Source organism: Pinus tabuliformis, chromosome 9 (genome assembly GCF_031772625.1).
Source record: "Pinus tabuliformis cultivar Carrire ecotype Pingquan chromosome 9, CPIR1, whole genome shotgun sequence".
Lineage (NCBI taxonomy): Eukaryota > Viridiplantae > Streptophyta > Pinopsida > Pinales > Pinaceae > Pinus > Pinus tabuliformis.
The window spans coordinates 420,650,326-420,663,910 of record NC_142307.1 but is presented as its reverse complement, the minus strand read 5'-3'; the positions used below and the strand labels follow the sequence as shown (position 1 = coordinate 420,663,910).

Genomic DNA, 13,585 nt, shown 5'->3' with positions numbered 1-13,585 from the left:
TAGTAAAATTCACTAAAATGCAGGGACATAATTTATTACTGGACAGACCAATAGAGGGCACACGTAGATTTGTATGGCATAAATTTGCAGATTCAAACTAATGTATAGAAAAAGGAGGCAAATACAGACTAAGAGATAGAAGGCATTCAAGATAGCCTCTAGTAAAATTCACTGAAATGCAAGGACATAGTAAAATTCGCTAAATGCAGAGACATAATTTATGACCTCAACAATTTAATTATTAAAACAAACCATGAAAATGCAAGTTTAAATAGATTATACAAATGGAAATAAAAATGGCAAAGTACAAAATCCATGAAAATACATTTGTTTCAAAATAGAAGGGATAATAGTGACAAACGTGCTGTGAAGGATGCAAGTGGCGACATTTTGTTGCTTTTAAAATGGAATACATTACTTCATTATTCCAGAAACACAAATTTTGTTAGTTCAATCAATTAGATATACTCAAGCTTCAACAGCTACAATTGCAGGACATGCAGGACAAATGGGAGTCATGATGTGGTGTTTTTGACATCCTATCCACATTGGCAGCCATAAGTTCTAAACTCAGAATTGATATTTGTGAACATAAAACTAACAACTTGAAACTATGTGATCTCATACAGGTATAAATGATTCAAATTCATGAATCAAACATAATCGTAAAGAAACTGAAACAACAAGTAAAACATGATATTTACAAGCAAGCATTTCAGGAAAATAAAGTGATTCATTAAATAAAACATGACAAAAATCTTCTTGGCAATATATACAAAGAGGAGCTTGTGTGCTTATTATCTTGCATCAATTCTATAACTTGATGTTTCTAGTGTGCAATTTATTAGTGAACATCGTGCTTTGGGAGCTCTATTCAATTCTAGAAAAAGTAAAAAAATAGAGTATCAATTTGTATGTAAGAAAATTGTATCAAGTTAGAGGAACATTGTTTTTTCTTGCACTAGTAGGCATTTCCTCAGAAGGATCCTTGTAATATAATTATGAGTAGTAGGATTCTCTGTATACATAGTCGAGCAGAGCCTCCCTGATGCACTTAATTAAGCAAATTTTTGAATTCCAACATGCTTCCATCCACAGATAAAGTTGACAGGGAGAATTAGTACAAGACAGAGTGAAGCAATTGGACGAACATTTCTTTTCCTTGCTCTAGTAGGCATTTCCTTAGGATCATCCTTGTAATCTGATTTCTAAGAAGCAGGATTCTCTATTTACATAGTTTAGTAGAGCATTTTGATTTCTAAAAAGCAAGATTCTTTGTTTACATAGTTGAGTAGAGCATCCCCAACAAGAGCACCTAATTTGGATGTCTCTAGTTGGTGATGTAGCTTGGGTTAGAGTGTCTTGATGGGGCTTGGAGAGAGTATCTAATGGGAAGTGGCAGCAATAGAGGTTATGGGTTTTCTGAAGGAAGGAAGGAAGCTCTGGCTTTGTAATTTCATTATTTCCAGAGACCAAAGCTCTGTTACTCCTCCTTTATTACAGGGTTTAACTTGGGCAATTCAGGGGGCAGTCTGGTCTTTTTGGGTACTAATCAGTTCGTATTGGTTTCAATCTCATTACAAAATCTCCTGTTGTTGCTACTTAGATGACATCAATGTAGTGTCGGCATCAGGGCATTTTCAGTTCTCTGTCCTTCTTTCTGTGGATACTGGGATCTTCAGGGGTTGTCTCTGTCCAGTTGCCTACTCATCACCCCTGAAGGGAAAGCTAGACAATTTATGTGTGAAGGTTATTAGAAAAATTTGGTTCTGCATGGCGCTCAGACAACGTTTACCTAGTCGCAGGGTAGGCTCAACAGGGGCTTCCTCCTCTAGTCAACATCGTCTTTTTGGATGGGAATCGTTGTCCAATTTTTTTGATGTTGTGCCTCTGGAGGTTCAGTCAGAGATTTAACGTCTGGAAGAAAAATAATTTGGAGAGAAAATGTATGACTCTGACTCAGAAATCAACGTAGGCAAAACGAACTAGGTTCTCGACCCAGGCAAATGGAGGAACAGAATGTTACACTTTCTACACTCAATATTTCAACACCGACAGATGGACATGCTGCTACATATGGTGTTATGTGGCAAACATGTGGACAACTATAAGTTTTTCATTAGCCAAGAGTAGATGAAGAGGATTATGCGGGATATTTGATATGATTTGGAAGAGATAGTGGTGTGCTTGAACAAGATTGAGCGCTACATCACTACAAATTCAGATTGAAATTCTACTGCATCGCAGAATGGTGAGGTAATCATCAATGCTACCCTTGTCAACATGGATTATTCTAGACGAACGAATTTTATTTCATTTTTCTGCTATCTGGACTTGTGCTTTGTGAGGTTTTTTGTTTCTTATGTGCTTGTGTTACCTATATTTCTCTTATGTCTTTATTTTTCGTTGATATCATATGCATTGTGGGCTTGCAACTCTGTCTCGAAATGATTTTTGTAAGGTCCTAAGTTATCCAATTGTTCCTACACTCTAAGCTTTGTTGTGCACAATTTTTTTGTCATCTCTTCTAGAAAAACTAGTAGCCAATTTTGGTTTTGGGATGTCAATAAGATTTCTTATGGTGGCCCTAGCCCATACACTGACTCAAAGCATCTCAGTTGTAATCTGGTTTGTCACTAAATATCAATAAAAAAAATTCGTTAGATTTACAAAAAAAAAATAGAGTTGAAAGACATTAGATTTAGGTATATATGTTATTTACATTGAATAGTTGATTTAAGAAGGGACAATTTTTTATAATTTAAGGATTTTTTTAACTATGTTGCTATTTAATATTGTGGTGGTACAGCTTATTGTTTCATATTCTTTCAAGAGCATGCTTCCTTAAGATGACTTCTATCTTGGAAACTGTTTTGTGCAATATTTTATCACAAGCTCTCCACCTTCAAATTTGGAAATTGGGGAAGAAATGTTGGATGTGTTCATTTTCACTAGTATCTTTCATTTTTGTTTGATATTCAATTGATAGGTTTATTAAATTTTTCTTTAATTTGAAAATGTTACTTTAGAAGGAAAAATAAACATCCAATTAGAGTTTTCCACTGTAATTAAGAGGGATTGAGTGGAATTGAAAAGGCAATGAAGGATACTTTGCCTATGCTCCAATTTTTGTGGCAGCTAAGGATGTCTTGCCTATGCTCCAATCTTTTCTTTCCCTAAGATTTTCTTCCCATTTTCCTCTTTAATTGGCTGCTTAAGATTTCCCATTTTTCTCTTCAATTGGTTACTTCAGATTTTCTTCCCATTTTATTCTTCAATTGGTCGCTTAAGATTTTCTTCCCATTTTGTTCTTCAATTGGCTGCTTATTAGAAAGTTTGTTTGTCTATTTGTTTTTTGGGTATATTAAGGACTTGCTAGAATTAATTAAAACCCATTGTGATATGTGATTATGTGTGAATTTTAGACATTGAAGTGGCAACCAATTATCCAAGACTGAGATCACTTTGGATGTATATTGTATGTATTTGTAGTTTAGTTCCCATTTATGATATTTTCAGTTCTCATAGGCATTCATAGTATTTTTGGTTAGAAAAGTATAAAATTTATGGAAATAATAATATTTTTTTTAGATATATGTTATTTTCATCAAAGTGCTCAAATTAAGATTTTAGGACAATATAATTTTGGTAATACAAAAGCAAACAAAGTTAAGAAGCAAACCTAATTTGCTATCTTTAACATGTGCATTACATATAATTATGAATATGGTTGTATTATATGTAAGTCTAACTAGAAGAAGATAGTGTGAAAGAAGTTTAATTTTAAAATTTTATATTATTTTTAATTTATAGTTAAATTAGGGTAAAGATTAATTTATAATATAAATTAGAATAGTTATATAAATTAAATTATTGTTTGCATATAATTATGAATTTGGTTGTATTCCTTGTATTATATATAGGTCTTACTAGAAGAGGATAGTGTGAACAAGGTATATGTTAAAATTTTATATTATCTTTAATTTATAGTTAAAATAGAGTAATTTATGTTTGTTTGTAAGTCAACTTTTTTTATTATATCATGAGACTATTACATCGTTGTCGGAGAGTGCAAAATTGGCCTCACTCCAAATGGATTTGTTCATCTTCATATACAAACAGAACAAAAGGAGAGAAACTTTAGAAAACAAGGCCTCATTACATCCATAGCCCACCATGAGAAAAATTTACCCAAAAAGTATAGACAACCAGTAATCATCTGTGCATCTAAGGAGGAGGGGCGAGGTTGACCTTTGCTGCTTGGACAACATTTTTTAATGGTGAAAGGCTTCATGGATGTGAGATTCGATGTGAGCCATTCAAGTCTCAAAGTTATCCATGCAGGCCTCGAGATGCCTTTCCTTCCTTCCCAGTGTGTCTTGTCGGTCCCAGATGCGACGCTAATTCTGGATAATGATAGCCAAGAAACTGAAAAATTCAACATTGCCCTCATTCTGAGCTTTTGATAGTTGATCGACTGTGCACTAGAGCAGGTGAATTTGAGCTTAAATAACATCAAAAGGGGCAGGTAAATTCACTCGTCCAAACGAGTACCTAATTGGAGGATCAAATTCTCCATCCCCTCATGCTCCTCTCTTCCCTGATTTCTTCCACCCCTTCCCGGTTTTCCTCATTGCTGCAACATTTGGACAAACCTTATTTCACCTTGAAACCTTGTTGGTATGGCTTTCCTTGCTACCACACAAGAACTCCTCCCAATAGGCACCCCAACTCTCCTCAAACTTCTTAATGTGCCGCTAGAAGGTAATATCTTTCCTACGTTGAACTGAGCGCTAACTTTTGTTATGTCAACAACCAACTTGAAGCTACAACACACTACATCACATTTAGCAGGGTTTCAAATTGAGGGCTTGACTCTAACTTCACTGAGATCCAGCCACAAGATTGGTGAGTTTAAAAACCTCTGCCACTAAGAGTGTTGAGTTTTGTCTCTGTAAGATTCACTTCTCAACTTCATTTTCAATCAGTCTTTTGTCAGAAATTTTTGGTGTCTTGAGGTCTTTTGCCAAGATAAACCCCACTATACTCTATTTTCTGATTTTTACAGTTGAGATAACCTAGAAGAGGTAACCAAGGCAACTAGTGTACGTATTTAGTGTATGTAAATGTGCAATGGTAAGTGTTAATTTTATCTGCCATTCTCTAAGACATTCACTGCATTCTTGCCTTGATTAGGTAACTACATAATCTGTATCTATTAGCGTTAAATTAGAGTATGCAGAACAAAAATTATATTATTTTTAATTTAAAGTAAAATTATTGTGAATAATTAATTTAGATGTAATTTGATTTTTAATATATATTTTTTAATTTTATATAAAATTTTAAATTAAATATATGGTATAAGAGATTAAATTTTTTAATATTGTGTTTTTCGTATTATATATAATTTTATAATAATATTTTATTTATAAGAATGTAATATTTTTTGTTAATATATTAATTTTTAAATTTAAAAAATGTTATTCATATTAACAAATATAAAGTTTACCTTCACTCCACACTATTTTAGCCTAGAAAATTGCTTTCTCCAAAAATCCAATACTACCCATATTTTGTATCTCCATTGTAATGATGGGTCCATTTTATCGCTAAGGTATAGTAGACTTTAGTTTTCTTGCAACTTGAGGGTCCCTTTTGCCTACCTTAGAGTTTTCTCCCAACAAAAGTGTATAGAAATATATCATATATTCCTTGGGAGCATCATATTTTCAATATTTGATTCTTAGAGCCTTACAACAAGGAATTTGTATATCGATGCTCTCCCTTTTGCCTACCTTAGAGTTTTCTCCCAACAAAAGTGTATAGAAATATATCATATATTCCTTGGGAGCATCAAATTTTCAATATTTGATCCTTAGAGCTTTATAACAAGGACTTCGAATTTTGATGTTCTCCATATACAAGATTAGATGACAATATATATTTTTTCCCCCTAAGAAAAAATCGTAATTTCATTATAAAGAGGAAATTACATGCTGTAGATGTTGATGCATATGTTGTGCATGATCAAAATCATGTATAACAGTGATGTTGCCTTTGTCCACGCAGGGGGCAACGGAAATAAAAAAATAACTGAGAGTCATATGATAAGTAACTGTAAAACATGTATAGAGACAGTATGTACAACCAAAAAAGGCATATGCCTGATCAAAAAAATATGGACATAACTAGTATCACTAACTAAATTAAACATTCATATCCATAAAAGGCCTATGATAATATTGATAGAAGCTTTCTCCTTCTTGTTCTCTGATCATTCAGAAGCCCGGCTCCCCGATCGCAGCCTCTTTGGATAAGCTGTCAACAGCTCCGTTCTACGCCCTGTATATATGTGAACAAGTGAAGGTGCCAAAATGTGAGATCAATCTCAGTCTCATCCAAGATGTGTAATAATGTATATGTAGAGCATCTAGATTTCCTGTTTAGCCAATCACAAATTATTTTAGAGTCCCCATATAGTTGTAATTCTGTGAAATTTTTCTGCAATGCGTATTGTATGATATGTTTAGCGGCAAGGAGCTCGGCTAAGTTGTTTGTGCATCTGTGGAAACCAATCAGCATGTTGTAAGAATGGTGATGGGATAGGTGAAGAATAGCCCCCCCTCCACAGCCTTGCTCTTGGGCTGCACCGTCAAAAAAAGCCCAAGGTTTGTTGTGATTTATTTTAAGATAAGAGGGGTTGCGCCTATTACTGGGAGGAGGATCATTCGTGATGAGTAAGTAATCTGCAATGACTTTTGTTGCCAGGACAGCCCAATTTGGTACTAAATCCTGAAATATATTGCGATTCTTAGCAATCCAAATTGTCCAGTAGGTTAGTAGTGGAAGATTCTGAATCTTTTGTGTTGAGGAGGTGTGATACCAGACTTGCCAGGCAGCCAAGATAGAGTTCCCAGCCCAGGTAGCAGTAGGAATGATTTGCTGTAGAATAAGTTTCCACAAGTTACAAGTTGTTGAACATTCTAAAAAAAGGTGAGAAGTGGACTCATTTGCCTACTTGCATAAACAGCACCAGTGGGGCCCATGATGTGCTCGCTTGAGAAGGTTTTCTCCAGTAGGAATTTTTTTCTGGAGGATGATCCACATTAAGAGTCTAGTTCTGGGGGGGGCCTCGTGTTTCCATAGGTGTCTCCACCAGTCAACAAGTAGTAGAGGCTTCCTTGGTGCTGCCAAAGTCAAATAACCATCCTTTGGGGTATATTTGCCATTTTTTGAAAGAGACCAAATAATCTCATCATCCCCTTCAATTATACAGATGTGGGCATCCATGAGGGCTTGGGTGTACTCCTCCCATTGCTATGACCAAATAGGAGGAATGTTTAACTGATCTGCAGATTTCTAGGCTTGATGAAGGAAAGTGGAATTTTCCAGGTCAACAATCTGAGATATATATGTGAAATTCTGTTGCTGGAGATACTGAATGAGATCCCTAGGTAATCGATGCATGTACTCGCATCCCACCCAAGGATCAAGACCAATTCGAACAATGTGTCCTGATCGGATTCTCCATGTGATACCGTCCCTGATCGGGCTTAAAGCCTTAAGTACAGCCTTCCAGATGATTGAGACACCGGAGGTACTTGGATGGGCTCTCCTAATCCAGTCCATGATGTGAAGGGGATCTATGTATTTGGCATATGTGACCCTCGTCCATAGGCTGTTTGTTGCTACCAATTTCCAGCCGAGTTTTGCAGCAAGTGCTAAGGAGAAATCCTCTAATTTTTTTATGCCCCACCCACCCCATTTTTGTGGTAAATTCAGGGCCTCCCACCTGACCCAAGCAAATATCCTTCCCTGTTTGTTCCCTTGCCAAAGAAACCTACAACAGAGGGCTTGAATTTTGTTGAGAATGCCTCTGGGTATCCAGGCCAAGGACATCCAATATACCGGGGTGGCTTCCAGGACACTTTTAATAAGAGTGAGTCTTCCAGCCCACGAAAGATATTTGAGGTACCAAATATTTAGCCTTTTCTCCATCTTGGAGATGAGCCAAGTCCAGACAGCAATTTTATAACCCAATGGCTTCAACTTGTATCCCAGATATTGTAGTCCATCTGCTAAATGCAGCTGTGTGAAGTGGAAGTGTTGAAGTGCAAAGATTATCTTGTGCGAGGTACATTCAATTGTTGTCAAGGTAGACTTGCTGTCATTTATAATCATTCCTGTTGCCACTTGGAAGAGGGTGAAATTATCCTTGATGATACTAATGTCCCTAATACTGCCATTGATAAAGACCAGGATGTCATCAACAAATAAATGGTGTGTCAGGGTGCAACCTTCTGTTATCTTTATGCCTTTTAGTTTGCCCTTATGATGCTTGTCTTTGATGAGATTGCTGGGGCCTTCCATGACTAGAAAGAAGAGCAATGGCGAGAGGGGACATCCCTGTCTCAACCCCCTTCTAGAGGTAGAAAAAGGAGATGCACTTCCATTCACCAGGACACTGAAGGGGATATTAGTAATGCAGCACATGATCCATTTAATGAATGAGTAAGGGAAGCCTAAATGAGTTAACAACATTCTAATATAAAGCCAATTTACTTTGTCGAAAGCTTTTGATAAATCGACCTTCAAAATCATACCTTTGCCTCGCCTTGAGTGTAAAGTATGAATTACTTCCTGGGCAGTGCTAACAGCTTCATGGATCTGTCTGTCTTGTAGGAAAGCAAATTGTTCCGGTGAGATATGGTTAGAGAGGATGGGCTTCATTATGTTGGCAATAATCTTGGCAATGATCTTATATATGCAATTGCAGAGAGATATGGGGCGAAAGTCCTCGAAAGAGTCCGGCTTGTCCTTCTTCAGAATGAGTGCAAGGAAGGTAGAGGTAATAGAATTTTCAAGAAATCCTCTGATTCTCAAATCCTCAACAATTCTGAGCAAGTCTTCCCCAATGATGTCGAAGAAGCCAAGTAGAATTCCACCGACCAACCATCAAGCCCCGGAACCATTTTAAGGTATGTTCCAATTCTTCCAGAGTGACTACCTTAATTAATTCATCTCCTTCTCCAGGATCCACATATCTAGGAAAGAGTTGTGCCACCCTGATGATTTCTACAATATTTATCTCCCTGGGGGCTTGGTATGCACTTTTGAAATGTGAGGAGGCTAGTTCAGCAAGTTGGGGGAAAGTATTTAAAACCTGCCCCTGATCATTTTGTAGTTGCCAAATGGTGTTTATCACCTTTCTTCCATTGGCGAATTTATGGTAGAATTTGGTGTTTTCATCACCTTCAAACATCCATATGGCTCTGCTCCTCAAGTGCCAGCATTCCTCATTTTCCTTAAGAATTTTAGCTCTCTTTGCATAATGAGAAACCATCCTATCCTTATGTTCTTTTGAGGAGAAGATGCCTCCTAGATTATTCCCAAAAGCGGGAATGACAATTTCAATTTTATCGAGAGCTTGATCCTCCTAAATTCTTTTGTTACGAGCCCAAAGTTTTGACATCTTCTTAAGGGCTGTAAGATTTTGTATAAATATTCTAGTGCTGTCTTCTCTTCTTCCAGGGGGGTTTGCTCTCCAAAAGTCAAAGACCAATTTTTTATAAGAGTTGTCCTTAAGCCAAACAAAGCAGAACTTAAAGGGTCCTTTAGGTTTTTCTCTCCCCCCTTCAATTTCCAGGTAAATGGGAAGGTGGTCAGATAATCCACCAGTGCCAACCTAGTGTCTGATTTGGAGCCACAAGTCCAAAACCTTTTCTTTGACAAGGAAGCGGTCAAGTCTGCGAGCCAGACTATCTTCTCTAGTCCTGTTGTTCCTCCAAGTAGCTTGCGGTTTGGCAGAGGGGATATCTATCAGATGATGGGCATCCAGTTCGGTTAAAGAGTAATCTAAGAGAGAGTCTCTCTAAGCCCTGTGACCCCAGGATTCAACATGTCCAATGGAAAAATTGAGGTCCCCCCCCAGGATCAAGTGGTCGAACATAAGTGAATCAGAGCTTAGGAGATTCTGCCAAAAAGGAGGTTTGTTCAGGCACAGGCCATAAACATTTAAGATTCGAAAATGTATCCCCAGTTCAGCCGAAAATATGCATGCTCCAAGATGACCCGACCCACCCTATCCATTGTGTAATTTGATGGTATGGGAGTTGAAGCCTAAAGCAAGTCCACCCGACCTCCCATGCGCATCAAGACCAAAAAATATCCACCCAAGGAGCATTTTTTTGAGAGACTGTTCAATGTCTAAAGTAGGTCCCAAGGTTTTTTGCAGAAAGATAATATCAAGCGGAGCATTTTTTAGCGATCGACGAAGTGCTAGTTTCTTGTCAGGCCTAGCCAGCCCTCTATAGTTGAAGGAGAAAATCTTCATGGAGGGGGGGTAAGCTGGGATTCTCTTGCTCTAAGCGTCCGTGGGATGGTGGATTGTACCCCCAAAGCAATCTCATCTTCAGCTGTTCCTTTGGATTTAGAAAGGAAGGAGGGTCGACCCCTCTGAATTTTAGGGGGAGGGGGAGAGTGTAGGAGTTCAAGCCCAAACTGATCCTGGGCTTGTCTCTTGGATTTCGAGCGGGTCATGTATCTCCCAGGAGGGGGGACCTGTAGGGAAGGAGTAGTAGACGGGGGAAGAGAAGGTGGATTCAGGGAGGGTGCAGGGGAAAAAATGGGGGCAGATCTAATCGGGTAGGTGAGAGGAGTTGTTTTAGGGGAGATTGCACTGAAATCCTGATGCAGATGATTTGATGAAGGTTTTATTACATGCAGTGCAGATAAAGTACTAGATAAAAGACAATCAAAATTTGAAGTACTGCAAGTGGGAATAGGGATGGAAGAAGAGTTCATACCCGTCGAGGGCAGGCCCTCGGATGGTGACTGTGGACGAGATGAGGGAGGCTGTGAACGATTAGGAGGTCGCCTGCGCTTCTTCGGCTGTGGAGGAGCCATTACCTCTTCTGCTGGAGTCTTCTGCTGTCTGACTGGGATCTCAACAACATCCAGGTCCTGTGAGGCTAAGGGAGCTTGATTCCTGTGCTGTGCCTCCTGATGAGTGTGCTGATGGGAGGCCACATCCTGTTCTGTGGCCTGTTTTTTCTTCTTTTTCAAAGAGGACAGTCCTTAAAAAGATGCCTGACCTTATGGCATCGAAAAGGAACGCCCTCGTAGTCCAGCAATTGCCGTCTTGTGTGGTTCCTCCAGCGTATGTCAATAAACTCAAGTAAACCCTTAGACAGGTCCAAATGTACCAATATCCTTGCAAAAGCTAATTTCCCAGAGGTCAGGTATGAGTCATCAAATGTGAGGTAAGTGTCGAGTGCATTTCATATATGCATGAAGACATCCTTTGTCCAGAAATGCAATGGAAATTCGAGCAAGCGGACCCAAATCGGACCAGCACCCACCCTCTCTCACGCAGGGTCGAAGAGGGGAGTCCATTGGCGGAGGAGGACCAGGGCAAGATCTAGGTGCCAAACCGTGGACAACACCCAGTTGGTGTGCTCCAAGCTGCTGAAGTGTAATGCGAACCACCCTTTGACCAAGGTTTGCACCTTCGAAATCTCCTTCAGATTTTCTCCCCAAACCTCCGAGACCCATTGCTGCAGTTTGGCCACACTGTAATGTCTACCTCGCACACGGTCGACCAAGACCTTCGCTGCTATGTCCATGGCGTCTAGTAATTTTATATCTTCAACAATATTAAGGGGCAATGCACATGCACGAATCTTTGGACCCCGATTCTTTCTTGAATGCCCTGAAACCCCAACGTCCATCGCCTCCTGTGTCGAAGCGGGAATTGAAGGTCCCAGTGAAGAAACCCTAGGGTTTTCCGACGCCTCCTACGGGATGGTAGCAAATATACCAGAGATGGGATCGATGCGTGTGAAATGCCCTCGAAAGAGAGCCGAGGTTGTCCGTGGAGCAATATGACCCGAGTCTACCTCTGTCGAGTCTTGAGGGAGGTTAGGGGAAAAGAACTCGGGAACCGCCGAATGAGAGTTTAGTACATTTTCAGAAGCTAAGGTTTGGACAACAGGCTTGAGCAGCGGAGCAAAGAGTGCTTGGGAACACGACAAAATAGCCTAAGAAATGAGAATAGGGGGAGAGGCCGCTTCCTCAGGAAGGGTAACCGGCAAGATGTGAGGGCAGGTTAGCGGAGGTAGGGTTTCAACCTCATCAGTCAGTTTGGACATGAAGGGGAAGAGATTGGTTGCGGTGGTCCTGGTGGGGGTCCATGAGGGCACATCCTCCAAAGGGTCCAGGAAATCGCCTAGGTCATCCATGAAAGTCGAGGGAAGTTATGACATCCGCCAGACCAGGACAGCAAAACAACAACAAACCGTGGTTCACTGCCGGGGAGGTTTGTAAACCAGAGTGGGAGAGGGTAAAGCGTAAATAGCTAGAGGTGGTCAAGGCACATAACCGGAGCAAGTAAGTAAACACTGGAGGGTGCGAGGGTTGTAAGCGGGTTAAGGGGGCAAGTGCAAGTGGGCTTCCATGGCTAAGTTCAGCCAGAGGTCATGGCATCAAAGCCCAGGAACCGCTCGTCCCAAATGACAATATATTTATCTCTTGATATATTGACTTTAGTCTATTTGGGCACTCATGAATTATGATGACTAGAGATGTTTTTCCCTATTCCTATCAAACGGTTAGTTCCCTAAAGAACATGCACATTTACTTCCAACACTTTGACACTAATATGGGAAGAGACACCATAGCCTCTCACCCACCACACATTTATTTATAACCTTGAATGTTAAAAATGCTTCTCTAAAACAACATATTTAACCATGTAACATCTTTCGTAATTTTTAAAAAAAATTTCAACTTGATCAAGTTTCTTCTCTTTTAACACTTTTATTTTCCCATAAATGTACTTTGCCTTTTCAGTTATCATTTTTGAATAATATATCTTTTATATCAATTTTAGTTATAAATAAATATTAATAATTAATTAAATTAAAAATTATACCAAAATTTATCAAAATACTTTGAATTTCATTATTTTTTCTATTATATATATATATATATAGAGTTTAACTAAAAATACACTTAATTTACATAGTTAAATTTTCAATTTTATACAATATTTTTTTCATTTTTCATATAATAATAATTTAAAAATATTATAAAAATGTTTTTATATTTTAAAAAATAATAGATTAAGTGAGTCTAATAATTAAAAGCATGTATTTTTTTTGAGAATCCTTACCAATTCAAAAAAAATTAGATAATAATAATAATAAAATAACTTTGCCTGTTGGTCAATCACTGTTTTGGAATCACCAAAGATAGAAATAGCCTGTATATCAAAGTAGATGCAGAAAGCGAGGAGGCCCGCTAAAGCCCTTGTTTCAGCCGAACTATTTGTGCCCTTTCCGCGATTCCATGATATAAAAATTGAAGCTCCTCCTCCATTAAAATGTGAACCCCGCATTAAAATTAGAGTATGAAAATTAAAAATTATATTATTTTTAATTTACTGAAATTGTGTGATTAATTAATTTAGATGTATTTATTGTGAGATTAACTAATTTACATGTATTGTTAATATATTAAAATAAATTTAAGTTAATATATTTTATAAATGTTTTACTTTATTAATTTTATATTAAATTTTGAA

At 38.1% G+C, this 13,585-nt stretch overlaps 1 protein-coding gene across 1 annotated transcript; it reads right to left on the bottom strand.

Moving 5' to 3' along the window:
- Positions 1–6,277: 6,277 nt before the first annotated feature.
- On the bottom strand, positions 6,278–8,373 carry LOC149148931 (uncharacterized). The gene is made up of 4 exons (XM_089442319.1): positions 7,542–8,373; positions 6,887–6,945; positions 6,717–6,795; positions 6,278–6,345 (listed from the first exon to the last, which is right to left on the bottom strand). The coding sequence occupies exons 1-4, from the start codon at positions 8,371–8,373 to the stop codon at positions 6,278–6,280; spliced, it is 1,038 nt and encodes a 345-aa protein (XP_089298445.1).
- Between the last annotated feature and the right edge of the window lie 5,212 nt (positions 8,374–13,585).